Raw genomic sequence first — 23,869 nt, forward strand, 5'->3', positions numbered from 1 at the left:
CATGGTGGAGGAAGGTATGTGTTGTGATCCCATCATAAGTATTTTTTGTGTGTTGCTGCTAGATGCACAGTCAAGATGTTATTGTTGAGAAACCCCCCTGTGACACATTTGAGAACTTTTGAGGGCCATCTTTAACTCCAAGGTCTCATAGATCATATGTAACAAGCAGTCCCAAAAGCCACAATAGGAATAATTGTTGGGGGAAAAAAAGGACATTTTTAACTCAGCAGTGGGGCTGCAAAGCAACATTATGAACCAGCAAATACCGTGGGTCAAATCCACGTATGAGGGAAACTGAAGTACTTTTTGGCAGAAAACGGGTGTTGACCCTTACTGTTCAGTCCTCTGGGGTGAACTCAGTAACTTCAGTCTGCGGAATCTTTCTAGGCAGCAGGTAAATCCATATGTGTAGGTAACGCTTTCCTATTTAGCTCCTGTCCCTATCTTTCCCCTAACCCTGCTGGGCATTGGTGAAATTTTGCTGTACCCTCCATTGAGGTCAGTCACTAAAGGATAAAACTAGCATTAAATATTAATCTGTCTAACATGTATTTTATATTGTAAAATATGTGAATGCCTGGACATTCAATTCAGAATTGTCTGTTTTGGTTTCTATTACCCAGGGATGGTGTCGACTGTAACAAGACGCTGCTGGAAAGAGCATCAGAAGGTGGAAGTCGCAGATTATATGGCCGCAACATCTACAGGGAAAAATGGTAAGATTGGGCCTGCCATTTTGAAATCTCCATTCAATTCTGCTCAAATCAGAAAATTAGAAGCAGGTTACAGGATCTAGAGCTCTAAACAAATAAAAATTGTCTGACATTAAAAAAAAAGATGTGATATAAAAATGGTGTTTCGATTATGGGGATAGGATGGAATACTGTTTATAACCCCCCAGTGAAGCAAGTGATGAGATTAGCTTTGCTGAATAAGACCAACGAGCTCTTATCATCTGTCTTGTTTTGTATGTCGCGTAAAATAATAGGCTTTAGTGTAAGCAGAATATCATTTTCTCTGCCTAGGACAAAGGCAGGGTGGAGATGGCCTGAAAAGGAAATAGGCTATAATAATATTTAGAAATCAGGTGCTGAGAGAGTAGAAAAGCTAACAGAGAACATGATATTCTTATAATAGTCACATCTCAGCACAGCTGGGCAGAAAAGGCCACTATAGCCTTAGGCTTGTAACAGTTTTGGGGCTCTAGATGCCAGAATTCCCCCCTGCCCTTGCCTTTCTTTAAGGTCCCTTCCAACTCTAATCATTCCATGATTCTGTGATGACAGAGACCATTGTCTTCAGGCTAACTGTTTCTCTGTGAGATACGAGGGCTTTAGGGACTTGGTTCCAGATTTGTAAAAAATCTGGACCACTTTACGTGAGACACCATGTAGGCTCTACATGTCTAGATAGCAGTGTCTTTCAGAAAGAAAATGTAACTGAAAGAGCACTAGGGGAACAAAGAGGCCAGAAAAAGCCTAACGCGTCTGTGCTTGGCACCCATATTGTGCATTTAACAGCAACCTGGCCGCCTTTTCTTCACTCTTTATTTCAAGTCTGAGAAAACTCTGATCAAATCAATAGTGATAAACTTTCCTCTTGCAGAGTCATAAACTAATGGCAAGCCCTCAATAGTCAGTGTGCTGAGTTCTCCGTTCTGGTCAAGGTACACGAGACTGTAGGAAAAGCAACAAACAGGACAGGTTCAGGGAAGGTGAGGAACTGACAATTAACTCCTCTGCTGCAAATCAGGTACCAGTAGCATCTGCTTTGCACTCTAGGGCACAGCTGAGATGGACCCTCTGGCCCTGAGCTGGGGATTGCTGGTGTGGGCAGTGCAAATACGGGGAGCTGCCAGCACAGCAGCTGCAGCGAGGTCAGGATCTCGTCTTGCACAGTACACTGGAAAAAGGGAAAGAAAGAAGATCACATAAATCACTGCTGTTGTTGGTGGGGGGAACAGCTCCTTGAATTGGGTCTTGACAGCGCAGCTGCTTTTCTTTAGTCTGTGGGGTAGTAGTGCTGATAAAGGACTAATAGAGATGGATGAAAATAATTAAGTGGTGTGAAAGAGAGGGGATGGGTTGAAAAGAAAATGAAATGAAATAGGAAATGAAGAGGAATGGCAGGTGGGAGGAAGAAATTGCATATTCACCTGAGCAATATTTTAGGTTATGGGTAGTTTGATTCAAACCTAGGTGGGTGGCTAGCCCTCCTTTCTAACTGAATCAAGGACAGTCATCTGACAAAGAAAGGAGATGAGAAATAATGGGAAGTGGGTCAGTAACCTGATGGTCAAACACGTATAGTATTTCTGGGCATACAAAGTTGACCATATTGCCACATGGTGGGAAAACAAAAATAATCCGACAATAAGTGCTGGATGAAAAGATGTGATACCCAGGCCTGTTATGTGGGAAAGCTCTCTGTATATTTTTGAGACACAGTCAGGAATTAGAGGTACTTGTCAAGCAACAGCAAAAGGTTTTATCAAAGATCTGCCATGTGTGCTCACAGATGATCATTTGTCAAAAACAAAATGATTTTTTTCCCCCATGACTTAGTTACTTCCCTAGTTATTTGTGCTTCTTGTTAGCTGGTTCAGGCACTTCCTCGTGTCAGGGAATGTGTGCTATCTCTGCTCAAAGTGAACTTTTACCTGAAAATTGTTCTATCAGATCGGCAACTCTGAGAAATCCTGACCTCCAAAAGAAGGACTGTTGGCTACATCTGTTTCTCATCCCACCAGGATTAAGCACAGCCAATTCTGTGCCTTTTCTCATCTCTGTTCTGCTCTGAAAGGCTCGAAGCAGCTTATGCTCAGGGGCCATGAAACCAAACTAGGGCAGGGCTGTGTCCCTGTGGGAGCAGAAGATGTTGGAGTAGGTCCAGTGGTGGTCTTCCATGCATCAGTGGTTTGCAAATCCCAGCTGAAGGGAGTGATTGTCCGCACTTGACTGCAGGCACCCTAATTCTGCTCTCTGTGACCCAGACTAAAAGCCAGGGCCTGCTGTCAGTGAAATTTCACTGATGTGAACCGTAGGTGAACCATCTGCGATGATGACCTGAAATCCAGGAGTCCTCAGTTCTACTACTGGCTCTGCTGAAGTTTTTTAGCATAGCCCTGGACAGGTCTCAAATTTTATGAGTCTGTATCCTACCTGCAAAGCAGAGGATTCAGTTTCTTTTCTTCAGAGCAGCATAGTTTTATAAAGTATAAATAGTTGTGAAGTTAAGTGTTTTGACTGTGTGAGCATTCAGAGAAGGAACCATAAATATGTGTCAGGCCTATGATCTGAATTCAAACCGGTGAACTAGAAAAAGCATTGACAGCCTTAAACCAACTGCCCTGTACACACATCTCCTTCTGTCTACCTGAAAGATTATTTGTGGAATGTATTTCTATTTTTCTCTGACAAAAAATAGAATACCAAGCAAAGAAGCATGACCCATTTCTTTGTCAGGCAAGCTCTAAACCCTGCTTACTGGGATGTGACTGAGGTATTGATACAAGAGAAGCTCATTTTAGGCCACAATATTCATCCTGTCACTGAAGAAGAAACAAAGACTGCCACCTTCAGATGAAGTGGATGCGCCTTCCAAGCTATGGTATGTTTATCTCTACAACTTCTCTATCATCTGTAATTATATTTGGATCATACAGTGAAACAGAAAAGTGGCAAATGAGGAGAGTTAGGAACATAACTAATCATTTTATAATTGGAAAACATACAAGCAATACACCACTGAAAGTATCTGCAAACCCTGTTAATGGTCGATCAATAGGTCTGATAAAAGCATCACGCATCACAAATTATATCACCTTCAGTAATTTTTCATGGGCCTTTCTCTGTGTAATGCCAGGTTTGGGTGCACATCATGCACTTCATAATTGTTTGCCATAGCAGTGGGCTTTCTCTGTGGGTCTTTTTTCTTCAACTATAGCATGTAGCATATTCAAAGCAATATCAAGTCATACCACACTGAGCTTTTTATTACCAGAGATTTTTGGACAGAAGCACATAATCTAGATTTTCTGAATCAATAGGCAGATGGTAGCTAATTTTTTCTTTTTTTTTCAGTATTTTTTTCCAACTTGTACATTCTAGATTTACATAACTTGGTTTCACATATCTGAAGAAGAAACACTGACATAAATCTAAGTTTATCTTTGATGCATTTACAAATATTTTTCTTTTCCCCCCTGACATATCTAGACTTCTGCCAGAAAGCAGGAGCTTTAACTTTCTCTTCTGTTGATGTAAATACCTTTTAACATTGTGCAGAGAATGGCACGACTCACACTTTCTCATGAGGATGTGGGACCCGTTCACTCCACCACTGAAATGAACTGGGCTTCCATTGGCCAAGGTAAGCAGCTCTGACATCTTCCCACTACACACTGTGTTATTGTGCATATCACTGAAATACATGATCATTGTGACTCCAGGCTGGTTGAATTTTTTTATTATTATTTTCACTTTGGTGCACTGAAACAATGAAGGTTAGCTGCATCCGGCTCTTAATTTGACTTCACGTTTTATTAGTCATTATTTTTTGCAAAGGCCTTAATTCCCCTCTAAAACATTTTAATTAAAACAGCAACTTCTCAGTGCCGCACTTCATGAGCAGATTTTTGAAGCAACTTCAAAGAGACGCAGATGTTTGCTGAATTTGGTGTGGTGATATTTGAGGCTGCCTACTGGCAAAGAAAAATTCATAAACATGTCTAAGAAACTTTGCTGTGGTAATGACAACATTTCCTCCTTATATTTTAGCAAGTCTAATATTTCCCAATCTCAACAGGCATATTTCATAGACACAGGCATAAGCATTGTTGTCTGCTCGCAGTGTGAGCCGTGTCAGAGGCACTGCGATGGGGTAGATACCTCTCAACGGTGATACCTCGGGCTTTGGCAAAGAGGTTAATTTGTTGTGTGTGGATCATCTTACAGAATATCAGTAGGCTGGGAATAAAGAAACCAAAGTTGAATTTCTGCTCAATTTTCCATAGACCTCCAATGTGATTTTGAGTGGCCATTTAGCTTTGTGTGCCTCAGTTCCCACTGTTAAAGAGGTTATAATATACCCTGGCTTTTAATCAACTTATCTCCTGGTGGCAGAGTCTGTCTCCCAGTGCACCAAGGGCTTCCGAGCCCTACAGGGTCCTGGGGTTTTTGAAGCGCTGATCTAGTAAAATGGAGAAATGCTTAGGATTTATTTTGGAGGAGTTTCTCCTTACTTGTGGCAGGTGAGCCTAGAGCTGGTCTGATGATCTCATTTTGGGACCACACCTACCTATAAGTTAACCAGGCAGGCAGTGGTCCTCTCCGAATTGAGATGATGGCACTAGGGACACATGGCTGTGACAGACTGTATCTAAAACATAGTCTAGGGTCCAGGTATTTTCTGTGGTTTAGGCAGGTGGCTGTGGCCAGAAAATACATGGCCTGTCCAGCTGGGCCACCAGTGACGCTGGTCTCCATCTACAGGACCTACAACTGGTGGTGAGGCTCATGCTTCTATTTAGTCTTTCTGTGCACAGAATAAAAACAAATTTTTTCCCTGGACGCTTTTCACTCTCATATCTTTTTGAAGGGGAAATAACAGAAGTACTTGGAAACAGCACATCCATTTCCACTGTGAGCATCAGGCAAGGACCAGCAGGGAAAGCCTGCATGGAGTATGGCGTGACACGTCATGTAGCTGCTTTAATACACAGTGTAATTACAGTGACAAATTTCTGCCTCTTGAAGCATCAGGGATTGAATGGTTGCCCTGAAGGAGAAAGAAAGTTAGTGGGAGAATTTTGACTAATTCTAAGTCGGGAAGTGCAGCACTTCTTCTGCATTGGATTAAAAGCAATGAGCATGGCCAAAGGGGTCCTGTGAGAGACAGGTAAGCAGGCTGAAAAGAAATTGGAAATATTAAAGAAATGAAGCTCGACTGGATAGAACAAGTTTTACAATTCCCTATTCCTCTTTGATTTGGTAGCATTAGGTGTACCAAAGGGTAGATCGCAAAGACTTATGCGTGACAGCAAGATACTTTTCCACACGAATAAACCCCCTGAAATTAATTGGACTGCTCACAAAAGTGCCTGGGAATGTGAACTAGGCTTGCAGATTTCAGCGCTCAGATTTGATCTTTCTTCAGCAACGCAAGGCCCAGGCTGCATGGTGAACAGCAACAGCTTAGCTACGAGTGTGAATTCAAACCACTCGCAGCGCGTAGATCGGTGGCTCTGTGGACGCATCCTTGCTGAAGAGCATCTCAGCTCAGCTGAATTCACCTTAGTAAGAAAAAGATTAAAATTAAACTGAAAGAAATTATTCCTGAAACGAGAGCAGGGCTCAGACACAGTTTGCTCACCACAAACTGTTGTGCCTTTGCTGTGCCATGGAATTGCCCAGGTGTATGCTTTTAGCTGCTGCCAAATGAGAATTCTCAATGAGAATTAGCCTGGCCTGCAATGGGGAAAGTCAAATTTAGGTTTTTCTCCCGCGTGTGCTGTGGCATAAGAGCACACGGCCAGGCAGTCCCTTGTGTGAGGGTCTGCCTCAGCATTCGAGCTGTCGACAGAGGCGTTCACTTAAGCTGAAATGCTTGTTCACCAATTGCAAATGGGCTCATAAAAAACCAAACCGTATGTAAAAGCCCTCTCGCATGTTGGTCTGGAAAGAAATAGCTTTGTTGTTGTTTCAAAGAACTAGTGAGCCAACAACGCAAAGCTGTGGAGTTGGTTTCTGGGTTTTTACTGTAGTCTCTACGAGCTATACAAAGTCTGAAGACATTGTATGTACAGTACATCTTTAATAAGAAGGGAGCTCACAGTCTACCAAACTCTGCCAAATAAACTTTTAATACATACTGTACTTCACTCAGTAGTTGTCCATCTCTTCTTCATGGAATATCTAACAGCTCTAAAAATATTTTCTTGGAAGAGGATAGAATTATCATTGTTATATATCAATCAAGTATGGTTAATGAAGCAAAGCCAGCATGCTAGTATTGCACAAGGGGAAAAGCCTCCAGAACACAAAGTGGAACAACAAATGCCCTCGAAATTCTGCCGAAGGGAACAGGAAGCTCTGGATGCCACATTGGTAGGATTCGTGTAGCTCTTAGGCGTCCTTGTACCGCAGCAGGTTTGCTTTGCCTCTTCACTGCCACATTTCTCTCTGATACAGGTAGGGATCTTCCAGACCATTACAAAAAAGAAAAAAAAAATTACAGCAGCTGCAGCAAAGTGTGGTACTATTCAACTTCTTGAAGAGTGAGGCTTTTATTTCAAAATATCGTATATTAATATATATATATTTCTATATATATACTTCAACTGGTATAAAGTAAATTGTAGATCCAAATTTATACTGTTGTTTGTACTTCGCAATCTCAGAAACTTTACCAAAGGAACCATTTTCTTCATTTTTATTTTCAGCTGTCAAAAATCAGGGGCATTATTTCCACTGAATACTTTCTTTCACACAGTGAAGCCACTGTTGTTATCTGGTAAACAGTCAAAGTGCAAATAAGAAATCCATTTGGCTTGTAAATGCTGAGATGATTTTAAACTTTCACGACTTTGTCCTCATAAATCAGCAGGGCTTTCACTGTCTCCATGCAGCTGGCGTTCTGTTAGGTCCTCGGGTGGATCTGCAGTAAGGAAGTGCGAAAGAGTCAGTTGTATGAAATATGTTATGAGAGGAAAGACAGACCTAGGTTTCGTGGCACTTTGCCCTGCTCATGATATAGCTGAGTTTAAACAGCAATATTTTGGAGGGGTTCTTTTCTCTCAGGGCTGCAGGGATTTCAGGATGTGCTCGGGGCAGACCGTGCCTGTAGCTTGGGAGACCCTGGATGTGCATCCGTCACTTGGGCTGGTGGTGCAGGAGATGCCACGACAGCTTTGGGCATGGGGCCATGCTCACCCCAGCCTTCCACCCTCCCCTTCGCAGAGTCTAGTAGCTTCTGCTAGACAAGGACATGCAGACGGACCCATCTTTCAGGTTCATTTGGACCCCTACAAACCCACTTCCCCAAAGAGGGGCAGGATAGCAGTGACTAGCTATAAAATAGACTGGAAACTCTGACCAACTTCATCTAGTCACCTCGGGTGAGATAACACGGCCTGCAACAGACCATAAAACCGTCGCTCTTTATGACTAACACCACAATTGATCTGAGTGAGCGCACTAATGGCTTGGAGAGGAAACACCACCGCCCAGAGGGCTTTTTTTTAGGATGCTGAAATAAGAATGACTGACCAGAAGCAAAAATAGCTCTCTCGACATAAGGCTTTTGTTTCTTTCCCACACTGACACACACAGATCAATGGCACAAGGGGTCCAGCCCTTTGCCAGATGACTAGGTCAGCAATGAAACTCAAATAGACTTGAATATGAACAGGCTCGGGCATTAAATCCGGGCTACAAATTATTAGCTAAGCACTAGGTGATATGATGAAATGCAGCAGTAAGTCTTATAGCAAGAGATATTTACTATCTTGTGCTCTACTGCTTTGAACTGACCTCTTAATTGCAGGAACTGTTATCAAAAAAATAGAGGGGTTTCTTCAGTGCTCTAAAGAAAAACTTAATCTGGAAATCATTTGACATATTAACCGAGTTGGACAGCTTAGAAAAAGAAAATGAAACTCTGGGTTCATTTACCATTTCCTTTCTTCCCCCAGTTCCCATTTTCTGCTCTCCTGGTTTGCCACTGACGAGTGACCCTGCTGGGTTTTCTCTCTCTGGGATGAATACATCCCATTCTTGTTTGTACACTGCCTCACGAGTTTGTGCGGTTGGAGTAGGAGCAGGGAATGACAAGGGACCATGGTGCCAAGGGGCCTTGGGCACCTCAGGTCCTATTTGCTGCAGCAAGAGATGACCAGTGGCTGCTAAGAAATGGATGCTCAGCACCATAAAATGGCCTGCATTTCTCTGATGGCAAAACGTAGGGTAAACCAAGTATTGCACTGGAAACTGGGGGGTGGGTGGGCTGTCATGGAGGGTGCAGGCAGTGAAGCTGGAGAGATGCTCCGAGCTGAGCTTCTCTGCTGGTCCCCAAGTGCTCAATGCTTTAATATCCATCCTCCACAGTATCAGCAGAAAAACAGCTTGAACTTGTTGAAGTATTCAGAGGGCTAGTACATGAACACCAGGTGATATTAGTGTGGGTTACGTAAAAAGGGCATTTTGCAGTGCAGCGTGCACATGAGCCCAGGGGGGAGCACCGCGCTCCTCGAGGGCCCTGCAAAGCGCCCACAGGAAGTTGTGTGTAGACGCCAATCCAATGTCAAGCGTTTGTGAGCGACTCCCTTGCTCAGGTGGGAAGTAACAAAACATGGGCTGCATGAAGAGCCATGACTCCATGTGTTTTCAGCAGCTCTGGTTCTTACAGGCATTTATGTGCCCTTGTGGGCACCATCTCCCAGCATCCCAACTGAGACCGTGCTCTTGCATTTCCCCCGGTGTCGCTTGCTCTGTTGAAATGTAGTGAGGGATCTCCAGCCAGGTCCTAGTACAGCTCCAAGAGCCCCAGATTTTTAAGGAAAGCACTGAAACTTACATTCTTAAAAAAAAATAAAAAAAAAATGGAGTGAATAGGGATTAAAAAAAGTGTTGAAACTGCTCCAAAAATTGAATTACAAAATGATTTCTTTCCAGTGTTTGTCACCTGCTCTGACCATCAATAGAAAACAAATCGATTTACAGAGGCCGTGAGCTTTATATCTTTGGCTTTAACAACTTAATTAGTGAGCTATGCTAAAGGACTAAACACAGGAATAACTGCATGAAAAGGAAGGAATGGAGGATGTGCTGGTAAAGCTTTCACTGGATCTGTTGTCTACCTTCTGACACTAATCAGTGTTAATCACATCCGAGAACCAACCACAAAACAATATACGACACTGTAAAATTACATATATTGTGTATATATACGTGTGTGTGTGTGTATATATATATATACACACATTCACACATGCTTATCTGTGATTTACTGTGGGCCTTGAAGAATATACTAATAGATATTTTAATCCTGGGAGTCATAAATGTGAATATTTCCCTTGTCAGGACAGCAGCTGCCCAACGTAAATGTATTTAGTGTAAGGAAGAGGCTTCATGAAAACAGTTTACAGCCCATGGTGACTTGTTCTAACTTTCTGGCTAATCACCACAGAACTATCTAGGATGTTGACTGATTTGTCTTGTTTCTTCTGCTTTCTTAACTTCCTTAACTACATAAATTAGACACACATGGCCCAATCTTGCAGCCCGGACTGGGGTCAGTACAGATTATAGTGTAATCTCTTTCTCTGATGCCATCTGAAATGACAAAACAAAGAAAAAAAATGCCTGTTTCAGGATCTGATTGCTTCTATTCTTTTATATTTATGTTGCTAGACTTGATGCAGCGGTACGGATTCAAGCAAAGTTTCAGGGATTCTGAAGCAGAATTTTTGCTTAGAAAATGCAAGAGACGGTTGCTAAACACATCTTGTCATGTTGCCTTTGTCAGTTGGGTTCCTTAATGATATTCTAAAGCAACAAAGCAAAATTCTACTGGAAGCAGCACCATAAGGTACTCCCCTCACAAGCTAATTAAAATAATTCCTGTGGGTAAATGAAGAAATATTTTTTCAGTTATGAGCACTCACTCTGTAAGTATTTAATTTAAATGAAATACAATAATGCATACTGAATAGATTGGACCATGCATCTGCATATTAATGAAGCTGCTAAATTTCTAGCAATCACTTCTAGATGGAGGCTATCGCCTAAAACTAGTTTATATGATGAGGGTTGGGGGAGTTAAGAGCAGGACAATTTCACAGAAAAAAGCAAATGCAATTCCTAAATTATATAATTTGCAGACAGACTGCAGAAGTACTGAATTATTGTAATTTAACAAAAGTATAACATTCTTTTTCATGTTGCTTATTGCTTCTTTAATATCACTTTCTTCCATTTTAAATCCCTAATTCAGTGAGAGAAAAATGTTGCCTCACTGAAAAGGGCAAGTAGTAGGTTTGGGTGTTGGTTGTTTTTTTTTTTTTCAATCGCACTGCAAGGCACATTTGGGAGGGCACAATCTTCCCGTGGTGGTTCAGTTGTGAGCACAGAGTGGTTTGCAGCAACAACGACATTCCAGGAAGAAACTGTGCCAAGGAATCACAGTTTCCAATGTACTTTCTCCTTTGCTCTGGGAGATGGCAAAGAGGTAATATGCATCCCGTTTTCAGAGGCCACTTACTGCCTTCTGCAAAGAAAACCTCCTCTGATAATACGTATCCTGGTAATTTGATGTGGCAGTGAGATTAGCCGTGGCAGAAGGCACCTTTCAAGGAACTAGAGTTGCAGCACAAATCATTCATCCTTGGGTAAGTCATATGCAGGGAAAGAAAAGAATTCAGAAGGCATGGGGATCAGCTGGGGTAAAACCTCCTCCTACAACAAAAGGCCTAGAAGGCATAAAAAATGACTGGTTTTAGGATTGTAGAAAAAGGAAGAAGTCAGGAAATCGTAACACTAGATTTAGGATTGTAGAAAAAGGAAGAAGTCAGGAAATCATAGCACTGAGCTTCACGTTCCTGTGTGAATTAGTAGCTGTGTATGAGTATGTAGAACTTCTTCGTAACCACAGGAAAATTCTTGAAAATTTGCTTTTTTTCATTTAGCAGGTTTCAAAAGTTATTTTCCACTTCATTGAAAAGCAAAATTTATTCATTTATAAAAAAAAATAATATCTTGGCAACCACGTAATTTTCTTGGAAAAATATTCAATTGTGGTGTGAAAATATTTTAATTAAAAATTGCTGAATAGAGGTATAGGTGGCAGTTTTAAGAAAATGGTTGTGAAAAAATTGCACAATGCAAAAGTAAAGCTAGAATCTATTTTGGAAAAACACTTTTTTCTCCAAAGGTAATCTCATAATAGGAGAAGTTTAGCCAGCTCATTCACGCTTGCTCTCTTTGCAGCTGTATCTCTGCATTTTCCTAGAAATATGCGGTGAAAATTGTCATCACCTGTTGGCCTGTGTTACCTGAATCTTCAGCATCTCAAGAGTATGTCACTAATGGGCGCACGGGGCTAGAGCCATGACGTAAGACCTGAAATGCAGATTTGAGTCCTCAACATCGTTTCATGCTACTAAACACCTGCACAGCTGCTGGTACAGATGTGGCCTGGAACAGCCAAGGAATGGATATGGGATCCAGCGGATCCCTTAGGTCTAATGTTCTTCCCTTTTGCCACCAGAAAGGGACCCAGTGATGTGCACTAGCTTTTTTCCTGAGGTGACAATGTCTGTAAGAAAGTGACCTGGCGATTCAGCAACTCCAAGCTGCTGGCTATCAAGCCTGGACTCAGCTGACCAGCCTGAATCCATGCAAATTTTCACTGAATTTCACCCAACCAGAAGAACTGGGTGGCTGAGGAGGTATGCAGTGATCTTTAAGACTTTTACAGTAGGCATGATGATGGAAAAGATATGTATGAGCAATTATTAGTGATTCCCTTTCCTATTAATACCTCCTAGGTATAGGCAGAAAGACTTACTCTGGTGGTCTTGATTTTATTGCCAGTTGCACACATCCATCCAGAATTATCAGGCAATGTCTTACATTCCTCTCCTTCTAGGCAGGGCTCCATCTCACACCACCATTTCCCAATCACTATTGAAGCTAAAAGAAAAAAAGACAATGTTTACAACTATGTTATAATGAAAAATCTAATAATATCTCAAGGGTCTAACACTGCATTTAAGAGGCAGTGTCCCTTCTAAACCCTTCAATTGAAATGTCGTTGCAAGGATTCCACATTTAATTACTTGGTTTGCATCCTATATTCTCTAAGACAGTGCACTGCTTGCCGTAGCTTCCTTATACGCGAGATCTGCTCTGCGATCATGCTGGGACTGCGGGGAATGCCGTGATGACAGCAACGCTTCTCCAGACCAAAGGACCATCCACGCCAACAGCCTGTCTCTGAGAGTGGCCAATCCGATCGTTATGGACATATGTAAGAACAAGGCAAGTCAAAAGAGATCTTCCCCAGAATATTCTTCAGGTCTCCAGGACTTGTGGCTCAGGGTACTCCAGAATAAACGGTGTCTGCTTTGCTTTCAGTACCTACATCTGCCTTTTTCTTCCACAAATGTCTGCAGAATTCTCATGCAGAATCCACGTAGACTTTTAGCTTTCACAGTATCCCATGGCAGAGAGCATCACAACTAGAAATAGAAGGTAAGGTAATACTGAACAGCACCAGAAGTTCAGTTTGTTGAAACGTGATTATGAATTTTATAGAAACCATATTATCTCTAGCAGTAACTTTTAATTTCCAAATATTTAACGTTGTAAATAATGACAGAGTTTGGATCTTCTTGTTTGAATTTAATTGGCACGTATGTTTACAACCTTGAGTGTACCTTAATGAAGTTTCTTGCCTGGGAATTGGTATCTGTCTATAACTTTAACTGTATCTTAATGACATTTTTTGTCTGGGGATTTTGATAAACTTTAGCTAACCTTGCAAACTGTGACTAGTTGGTGCATGAGTGGCTCTCTCTGTGGTTTGTTTTCCCTGGCAAGAATTAATTTCATGGTTGCACTCAGGAAGCCTAACTGTCAAAGCTTCTCACGCTGGCTCCAAGAGAGATGCTTAACCCTTTCGTATCTCCCCACATAGCTGCAGCAAGCCCATAAAATACCTTTGAAGCAGCAGGCTACCTTTCTATCACACCATTCAGCTATGGAAAATGCCCTGTTGTGCATGCAACATTTCAGAGTTTATAATTAAAGTCGTGATTTATTTTTTATCTACTTGTAATCTGTTTATGCTCACAAAGTCCTAAGGAAACACCTAAAGATGTATCTGCAGCTGCTACTAATGTCCATTACCTTAATTCACAGATACACAGATGAAGTCCCTTTTTTGTTTAATCTCTAACATATGAACAATCCACACTGCGGCACCAGAGCAGGAGACTGTAGAAGAAAGAAACTCAACAAGGCAAAATGGAGGGACTCCAGCACTTCCATTTGAACTGCACTCTCATTTTCAGGTTAGGAGAGGTGGGCATGAGCCAAAGTTATGTATCATCAGCATTATCTACAGGAGTTATACCCATCACGTTGTCTCAGCAGACCTCCTGTCATCCCACCTAGGCAGCTGACTTCATTGCTCCAATCCTAATTTACTAGGAGTGGTTCGCCTTTTGATCTTAGTTCTGAAAGGAAAACTAAGTTTTCGTTAAGCCTTTTCCAATTTAGCATGTTGTTTTCCATTGTGGTCGATGAAAAATGAGCCTCTGAGGGGCCAGCCCTCAGCCACTTTGTCTGGCAGTCTCACATAATTCCCTCTCCGTAACGTTGCCCTCACTTTCTGATCCAGCTGCTTCTGCTTCAGACTAACAAACAGCACACACAGAGGTGGAGGCATGTAGGTGTGTAATACTATAAATGTGTATTTACAAATGGGAGACTTACGTACACATGCTTACACCCAAACTAAGTCAAATACTGTATTATTTAGGTAAGAATGTAACAGAGAGAAATAACTTAGTTTGGTTAAACAAACATGAAAATATGTCACGGGCCCAGAAAGGAAGCTGTTTTTTATGTAAGTTGGTAGTAAACTCTGGGAAATAAAAATGGTAAATATGGAGTGGGAAATTCTGTAAAGAAGGTCAAGGCATTAAATTTCAATTTTGTTTCATTTAAAGTGCAATTAAGATGTCCTTCAGAAAGGTGAGATCGTTGTTCCTCAGATAAGCTGGATAAACCAGCGTCCGCTGCTTGTTGGTGTACAAGGTTGATCTGAATGGCATATGGTCAAGATATCTGGTGGGCCATGCTGGAGTGCACCCAAGTATAGCCCACCTTAGTGAAAAATAAACCAGAATGAGAAGCAATACTTCTGGGCCAGCTAATTAACTCTAATGGGAAGCTCCTGCAACTCAGAAGTCCAAGTGAATATCACTAAAATAGGCGTTCACTTGGTATGTGATTATACCAGCAGACTTGCTGAATAACTGTCCCTATAGGGAGATAGTTTTCACCTGCTGAGTTTTCTTGAAACACAGGGAGAAAAACCTTGAGTTTGAAAACTCCTTTGGTCTGGAAGAAGAGTTGAGTGAATTGGAGCAAGTAAGCTTAGAACAGAACAGAAAGAATAGAATAGAATAGAATAGAATAGAATAGAATAGAATAGAATAGAATAGAATAGAATAGAATAGAATAGAATAGAATAGAATAGTAGTTGGAAGGGATCTACAATGATCATCTAGCTCTCAGTGTTGTCTTTCCTATTCCTTCTCACAGCTTATACCTCATTTTTATCATGTAATTTATGTTTTCTCCATACGTATAAACCCCCCCCTTTACACCTGTGCTTGCAAGGCAGTTTAGTGATGCTATTCACACATCATTTTCAGGAGGGTATCATTAATGCTGCTAACAGTGGAGAAAAGAAGTATCTCTCTTTGCAATGCATGAAAAGGCACATGAGGGCTGAATCTGCACTCTAATAATAGATTGTGCAGTGGGCAAACTGAAAAACCATATCCTGCTAAATACTGGCCTTCACAGCAATCATCAGAACAGAGCATCCTCAGAGTACGTGAGGAGAATCCTGCTAGATGGAATCAAAAGCCATGATCATAATTATTTACTAGTAGCAGTGCTGTAGCATTAAATTACCATGGAGAAGGATCCTATGGTGCAAGGTACTAAAACCCACAAAACTGAACGCCCTGGCCTAGGGAGTTGACAATGTAAAACAGAGACAGGAGATGAATACAGACTGAGAGACGGAATGGAGAAGCAATGCTGTTCATAGCAATTAAAATGATTTAACTGCTTAGTGATGCTGTTAAACACAGCCCAAGTATTCGCGCATTGACCTTGAAAAATAATCGAATGCAAAGTCAGTGCTGAACCCTAATGTCAACTGATTCATGTAATACTGTGCAGATGTTAGCATATATATATATATATGTACATTAATTTGTGATCAAAGTGCAGTTGCAATCACAGGGTAGCCCGCCCACCCACAGGTCCACCAGTGAGCACCCTCACCTGTCCCTACCCAGCATAGCTGGGCTGGAGACAAGGCTTCTTTCATAAAGGGGGAAACTAAGGCCATTTGCAGATGAAAAGTTCCTATTTGTCTCTAATATGTAAGTGGGCAAAATCCTTTTGTAAGTCTGAAGCACTACAAAGCTCGCTGTAGTCTAGTCCTCACCACCGCGCTGTGGTAGAGGCGTCCAGAGCCCAATGAAAATTATTTCCTTTGAGTCTTGTGTTTATAGGTTCTCTCTTCTATTAAGAGCCTTTTAATCTTTAGGACCAGTTGTCCTTCTTGGGCACTGCTGATCCTTTGAGGTCTACTTGATTTCAAAGTTTTACACCTCCAGCTCTGTTCAAAGAGGCAGGAAAAAGCTTTAAAATGAATCACAGTTTGCTGCGTTTGAGATTAGGTACACCTGTAGGGGGAGGGGGGGAGGGACCGAAAAAGCTTCCCTGGGGAATACAATTCAGCTTCTCTACATTTAGGTTATGTCACTCTGAGATTCTGAGATGTGCCGAAGCAGTCGTGTGAGAGACAGAATTGTTCAAGTTAAGATGCTTTCCCTCGGGGCGGTGTGTGTTCAAGATCTCCCAGATCCCGAAGAACCTGAGCATCTCGGTGACCCGAACTGCTAATTCTGGATACGAATTACAGACTCCCGTTAGTCACCAGGTATTCCAGGCTGTGAGCGCTCACATCACGCTGAATTAGATGCCTGTAACGTTTTGGAGTGGTTTTCGTTGTGCACTTCTCACTGTCTAGGGAATACATGAAGCATAGAGATTTCATGCAAGGCTGATTTGACTGAGACAGATACCCTCAGCCATGGGGGAAAAAAAAAAGATATAAAAGAGGCTTGGCTGCTCCTGCCTTGTCTGTGTTTTGTTTTGGTTTGGGTTTTTTTACCCACCTCCTGCTAGGGTAAATAAGGGATTGCTAATATCTGAGTTCTTTTCAAGAAAACGCCTCTTTTATAAGAATATTAAACTCTAATCATATAACTAATGGAGCAACTTTCTTCAAAAAATTATTAGAGATTTTTTTTTCCAGTCCAATTCACACTGTTTTTTTTTTTTAAATCTTTGTTTGCAAAGCTATAGAAAATTTTTGATCAAAATATTTAACTTCTGATGTATTTAGTCTGCATGGATTAACAGACAAAAAACCATTTGGTTGGAATGGCATTTGCTAATCATGTACCAAACAGAGAAATAAACTACAGAGAAAAGATCTGGCAATCAGACTGCATACAGGGAAAGAGCAAGAGAATAGCTTATGTTTGCTAGTGTTTACACAATTCTATTGCATTTTAAAATGAATTTGTTCCCAAATATAATGCCCAGATCTTAGGTGGCTGCAGGGAACTTCCAGCCTAGACTGACTTCAATGGCCTTCAGCCTGCAAGTAGTGACCGCGTTTTGACTTGTTCTTGTGCACCATCTGGAGCACAGAGGTTTGGTGCAGGCAGAGAGCTGGCTGGGGACGCTTCCCCCTTGAATTTCCGTAACAAATTACTCTATTATGGGATCCCAGTAAAAATGCACCGAACACCTTCAAATATCTGCACCTAAACTGAGATCAAATCGACATGGCAACACCAACCATTCCATCATCTTTCTCTCGAATCAAGCAACAGTTGGAAAAAAAACTACACAACCCATTTGATTAAAACTTCCTTACTTCTTGAAAGTCCCCAACTTGTCGAGTTTCACATTTCTCAGTCTTCAAGTTCTTGCATTAAACTGCAGCTACTCAGTCATTCAAAGCAGTGACTAACTGCCCCCGTACAGGTGATTATCAGGACGTGGGCAGAGGGTGGTCTGGCAGAACACGTGCACACAAGCCCAGAAACTCGCAGGCACTTGCTGGTGTCACGTTTGCTACTCCAGTGTGTATAAAAAAACGCAAAGACTTTTTTTGCAGATAGAATTCTCCTTTAACTTTTCTGCATTTGTATCTAGGAAACTGCATTAACAACATGACAAACTGTATATGACAATAAGTATAAAGGCATTATATTTTACAATGTAACAATATGACAATACTCACAGCCCAATATATATCTTTAATTCATGTTTATGGAAGACCCTGAAATACGAAAACAGAGCAAAGCATCATCATGCATTTTTCAACAGTTTAGAGGGAACATGCTATGTATTAAAATGTTCCAAGATTGCTTCTGCATTTGCCATTATAAAGCCGCTGCAGCTATCTCTTTTTGCTTGTGATAAAGCGTACACATTTTGTTTATATAGAAATAGAATACAAAGGGGTAGAGATATTAGATTGCGCTTCCTCCTGATCATAGGTATCATGTTACTCCAAGGAATAAGAAACAGAGTTCATTTTCAATACCAGCATGGCACTCGTTGCAGGATGGGAAAGTTTTTACTGTAAGTATAAAGCATTCCATTTTAATCTAGTTTCCGCCAGAGAAGATTGATATAAATAAAATTTAAATAGAGAACACATTTCACAGATGCCAGCAGTGAAAAAGACTTTGTCAGCTTAATGAAAAGATATCAATTTTCTCCACTTTATTCAATAAATTGTGAGTCATTTTCTAAATGGATTAGATTAAAGGAAAGTTCAAGCTCCCTGCGAGAGACTCTTGCACTGATGGAGACTTTTGGCAATGGGAATAGCACAGAGGTAGGTAAAATCTTTCAGGCCGTTTTGTTTCTTAAAAAAAACTGCTATAAACTAGAACAGGAGAATCTGTAACCCTGAGCTCACCTATTCCTTATAAAACAAAATCTCAGAAAATTGAATGAGACATGTAGTTTCTCTTACTTTATGGGGATGTCATGGGGCGCAGAATGAATTACAGGGGTAGGAACACACTTTCTAGGAGGATGAAAAAACTGGAGTGAAAGAACGTGTCATCTGAAGGGTTATGTATTTCACAAACAGGCTGAGATACTATTTACTCTGGGAGTTGTAAAGCAGTAGTCTGATAAGTTAAAGAATAGAAATCCGAAACAAAAGATTTCAGGTTGAATAATGCTGTCTAGGAGAAATACATGATGCTTCCTACAGGGAGTCCGTCCAACTATCTGCTTTAATTCCATCTTGCTCAATTTTAGAAGCATCAATCTAATGCTCAGGCAGTGTAATACTTTGCAGACTTTGATAACAGACCTCTCATAACCCTGGGAAAACTGACATTCCTCCAGTTTAAAATACAAGCACAGTGCAATCAGTCTGGCAAGTGATGTCTCCTATCTCCTAGTTGCCTCAGATCCAGTCTTGCTGAGTTAATTTAATATTTTTTAATTGTAGTAAACATTAAAAAGAGATCATCATATTAATTTTTTTTTTTCTTTTAGAGCTTTCTGATCTTTGCAATATTCTCCAGGTTTTTGAACAATGTTTTATTCACTGGCAGAAACTTTAGAAAGAATTTAAGGTTTTTGTAATTTTTTTATCCAGAATTCTTGATTTTTCATTGCAATATATTCAGTGGCCAGAGTGGGATACTTTTAAGAGTGTAATATGTGTCTGAACAACCCTATGGGCTGCACTAAAATATACCCATAAAATATGAAAGGGGAAATTAGACACAAAGAATCCATGAAGAATTTCCATTTAAGGGCTGCATAAATCAGCAAAAAGGGTGCTAATTCAACAGCGTGAGAAGACTCACCAGTGAAAAAACACTTACATTGCCATTTTCTAACAGTTGGCATACTGTTAGGTAAATTGGAATAAATGGCACAAGCATGTTGTATACTTCCCTCATAACGATATGACTAATGGAGATGGTGTTGGCTAATGGCCTGGGAACCAGAAACTCCTGAGGCTCGTTTAATCCCAGCTCTGCTTCTGACTTTCTCTATTACTGCAGGTAAATCATCTTCTTGCTAAACCAATTTTCTATTTGTAACTTTATTTACTTAAGAGGATGAGTTATTTTTTGCACTGTTTCCTTGTATGTTCCCCTCTGTCTTTACTGACCTGCTGAGCTCCAACACTGTATTGCAGCAATTTGGGACTGACCTTTTTTCTGCGTTTGTACAACTAGAAGAACGGTGTCTTAGCCTGAGCCTGGGTTTCCTAGGTTTACGACAATAAATAATAACATTAAAATTATATGAAGTCTGTGCGCTGCCAGAAGGTTTTTAAGCTCATGCCTGACTTTCAGCTGAATAGACATGGTCTGTTAAAGAGGAGATTTCATACAAAATAGCTTAGATCTTGCAAAGGAATTTCTAGCCCTCAATGCTGTTCAGCCTGGGAGGGTCATACGCTGCAGCTTTGTCGTTTTTCCATGGCCCCCTCTTTGCACTTTTGGAAACAAACATTGCTCAGACATATGGCTGAGGGGCATCCATAACTGAAGTAGGACCACGATTTCTCATGGGTGGCACCTTCATGGTGAGTGAATGTGCATCTTCACCTCCATGAGTGCACCAAAATGACAGAACTCAAGTCCTCTGAGTACTTATGAAGTGTATACTGCTGTTCAGGGGTAAAAAACTCTTCATTGTTAGCTAGGTACACAGATGTAAACACCCAGATTTTAAGGAGAACTCGTAGGATTTGCATATTTATCTTCTGAGTTGGGTAGATCTCAGAAATCTCAGCAGCACCCAGTACAGGCCAATGGAAAGCAATCAAGGTTTTTCTTGGTCCCTAGAGTTCAACTTGTGAGATCTTTCTGAAGTCTCAGATTTTAAGGAAATAAAAAATGGAGCCACCAGAAGCTGTCAGGCTCGGAGGCCAGCAGGTTGTAGCACTCCTTCCCAGAGGTGTCAGCAGGTCCCAGGTCAGCCAAATTGTGCTTGGCAGCTGGCTCTCCCCCCTGTACGGTTCTTAGTTGCTAATACCGTACTTGAAAGGCATCGTTAGCTTTTTTAATTATTCCACATTGCACTGAGCTCAGACACGACCAATGCTTCAGGTTTTTTTCTCTGAAAGTTATGGATCGCAGTTGATATTATAACTGAACCTCCACTGCATTATCTGTCTGGAAACTTGATTTCTACAATGCAAGGCAGCGCAAGCCCCGGCAAAACAGGTTTTTGCAGATATCTGTGGCAGCAAGAAAGGACGTGAAATGATAAATAAACCATGTATGATAAACTTGTCTCCCCGAAAGCACATAGTTTATTCTATGACCTTCCAGAGTGCTAGGACACAGCCTTGCATTTTTTTTTCTTGGAAATTCTTGAATTCACGCACAGCATCATGCATCTAAGGCACGTGCTGAGCCGCCCGCCTTTATTTATAATGGTATGCGACTGAGTTCATTGGTGTTTGACATAACCTCGCTGCAAAGACAGTGGGTCATTTGAGAGCAACCTGCTGACACTAATAAGTGCTAATGAGACTAATGAAAACACGAAATGGTCACGTGCAGGGAGCTGAAATGAATGCAGGTGACTGAGGATCCCTTCCCAAACCGTACGGGGAAAATCGCTCTCTGGTAGGGTAGGGAGACCCATTGCTGCTGAAGTTTGGAACTGAATCCGTCCCTCGCTGCAGAACAAAGCCGAGAGCAGCCTGATAAGATATTTGTGCAGCGTAGCAGTGTTATTTACACCCTATTTGAACTGCTTCTAGACAGCCTAGTGAAAGCTTAATCTTATTGTTATATATTTAATGAAATGCCAATGAAGTGCAGCATAATTATACATTTTTGGAAGGACAATAGCAAGCTGCTTATAAATATTCACACACATGTTTCAGGCCAGGGTTGAGAACTGGTGTGCCATCAAAGAAGAAAAATGTCTCCATGCAACGTTAATTTTTCATTAATAATAATTCATTAATAAAGTAAATGAATGAGTTGAAATGCAGAGAGAGAAGAGCCAGGCTGTGAGATGAGGATACCGGAGGTACACAGGGGTTTCTGGGTGGCCTTGCAATGCTATTCCTCCCGTGGCTGCGGGGACCCTAAGTCATTCATATATATATATATATATATATATATATATATATATATATATAAAAATACATATGATGGGCTGCTGTGGTCCTGATGCTGCTGTGGAGATGTTTGCTCACACAACCAGTATTGCTGGGAAATGACTGTGTTGAACCAAAGATATAATTGCTATGGCTCCGTCCCTCATGATGGTGGAAGTGAGCACCCAAGAGGAACAATTATTGCCTGTTTTTGCATTAGAAACCAATGATCCGTGTTTAGGGTCTGATCCAAGAGTTACTGAAGAAACAGGAAAAAAAATCCTCCTTAGTTTTTGCAGGCTTTGGACCAAATCTGGTGTCTGTAAAAGTTGCCGTTTGCTCAGACGTGAATCCCCCGCGCCGCAGGAGGCTGGGTTTAGCGAGGTGGAAGGGAAAAGCTGCAAGATGGGCTCTGAAGGGTGAAAGTCTGACAAAATTTTGACTGAATGAGGTGCCAGAAACACAGCTTAGCAGCAAAGCACTCTATGAAAGAACACTGAAAATGAATAAATTATATAACTATAATGTATTTATAAGGCATAACAAAGCATGCATAATATATTGGATAGTTATCCGTTATGAAATTAAGATCTGGTGTGCTGCTTGGGTATAAATTGTGTAGTGTGTCTCTCTTGTTTCCAGTCCACCGAGAAGATTCCTGTAAACAAATAAATAAGGAAAATTCTTCTATTGAATATTTAGAAATTAATAATACATAATACGATTATGTGTTATTGGTCAGTGAAAAACACCTTTTTTTTTAAGCTTTGTATATGTTTTTCCAGAATTATTATTTTCTTAAATGCAAGCTATTACATTGTTGCTGTTTGGGGTTTTGGTTTTTGGTTTGTTTTTTTTTTTTCTGTGAAAATTACAAAATTCTCTGTGCTTTAAAGGCCTAAAGCTGAATCTCTACGTTTAGAAAGTGTGGAACTATGTGGTTGGGGTTCCAAGTGTCTCTCTGTAATGGTGAGGGCTGTCAGGTGGGTACCTGCTGCCGAAGAAAGCGTGTGAGGACAGGAGAAGTGGCAAAAGAACTGAAAGGACAACAATTAGAGATCGGTGTGAGCAGTAAAAGGATGATGTTTCTCCTAAAATCTGTCTATCAAGGAATTTTTGGAAAAAGAGACTGTTAAGAGGTGTGACGTGCATGAAGCCATCTGCAATTTTCCCTTAAAACAGACGAGAATAGGATAATAATCAGAGCTGGAAAATTCCTGAATCAAAACACTCCATAATTTTGAGCTCGTTATAAGAATCTAATGTCTTAAAAGGGTCTGCACGTCACCGCTGGTCTGAGCTTCTGCCTGGGTTGAGTGGTAGGGCCAGGCTCAGCAATACGTTGAGGTGTCTGATCAAATACGGATTTCAGCCATCACTTTCGTGAGTCAGGTTTGCAATTTTATTGGAGAAGCCTTGCTTGAGGCATCACCCTTTCAGACAGGCCAACCCCGTATGAAGATGGCTTGGGGTGCGAGCAGCTGTTTGCTGGCATTGCCACGGTGGCAGGACGTGGCTTTGGAGGGACCTTCTTGTTCTCCTTAGTCCCACCAGTGTAAGAACCTGCTGGTGCAGCCATCCTTATGTCCAAAACACCCACCATCTCATGTCTTTGTCCTGTCTAGTAGAGTAAAGCTGCCTAACTGGTTCATGGCTGGTGATTAAAACACCTCTCAAGTAGCTGAAGTTCATCTGTGCTTGACCTATCATCTCATAATACCTTCCTGGTACATTCTCTTTCCCCAAAAATTTTCTGCCTGTCCTGCAACCTAATAAAATATGCACAAATCTATTATCCAACATGCAGAAGAACCGCAGCCTTCATTAATCGCCTGTTAGCATGTGGCTATTTGATTTTCAGAGCAAAGTGACGTGGGTCAAA

The 23,869-nt window shown here is 41.2% G+C and overlaps 1 protein-coding gene across 1 annotated transcript in view; it reads right to left on the minus strand.

The window, feature by feature from the left end:
- Window positions 1-3,750: 3,750 nt before the first annotated feature.
- Window positions 3,751-23,869, minus strand: part of TAFA1 (TAFA chemokine like family member 1) — a 232,654-nt gene continuing 212,535 nt past the window's right edge. Inside the window, exons 4-5 of the mRNA XM_063348017.1 lie at window positions 12,565-12,689; window positions 3,751-7,656 (exon numbers count right to left, since the gene is read on the minus strand). Of these exons, the coding sequence (XP_063204087.1) occupies window positions 7,639-7,656; window positions 12,565-12,689 (143 nt within the window). The 3' untranslated portion in view covers window positions 3,751-7,638. The remainder of the gene's footprint in view (window positions 7,657-12,564; window positions 12,690-23,869) is intronic.

This window comes from Chroicocephalus ridibundus, chromosome 10 (genome assembly GCF_963924245.1).
Source record: "Chroicocephalus ridibundus chromosome 10, bChrRid1.1, whole genome shotgun sequence".
NCBI classification, from domain to species: domain Eukaryota; kingdom Metazoa; phylum Chordata; class Aves; order Charadriiformes; family Laridae; genus Chroicocephalus; species Chroicocephalus ridibundus.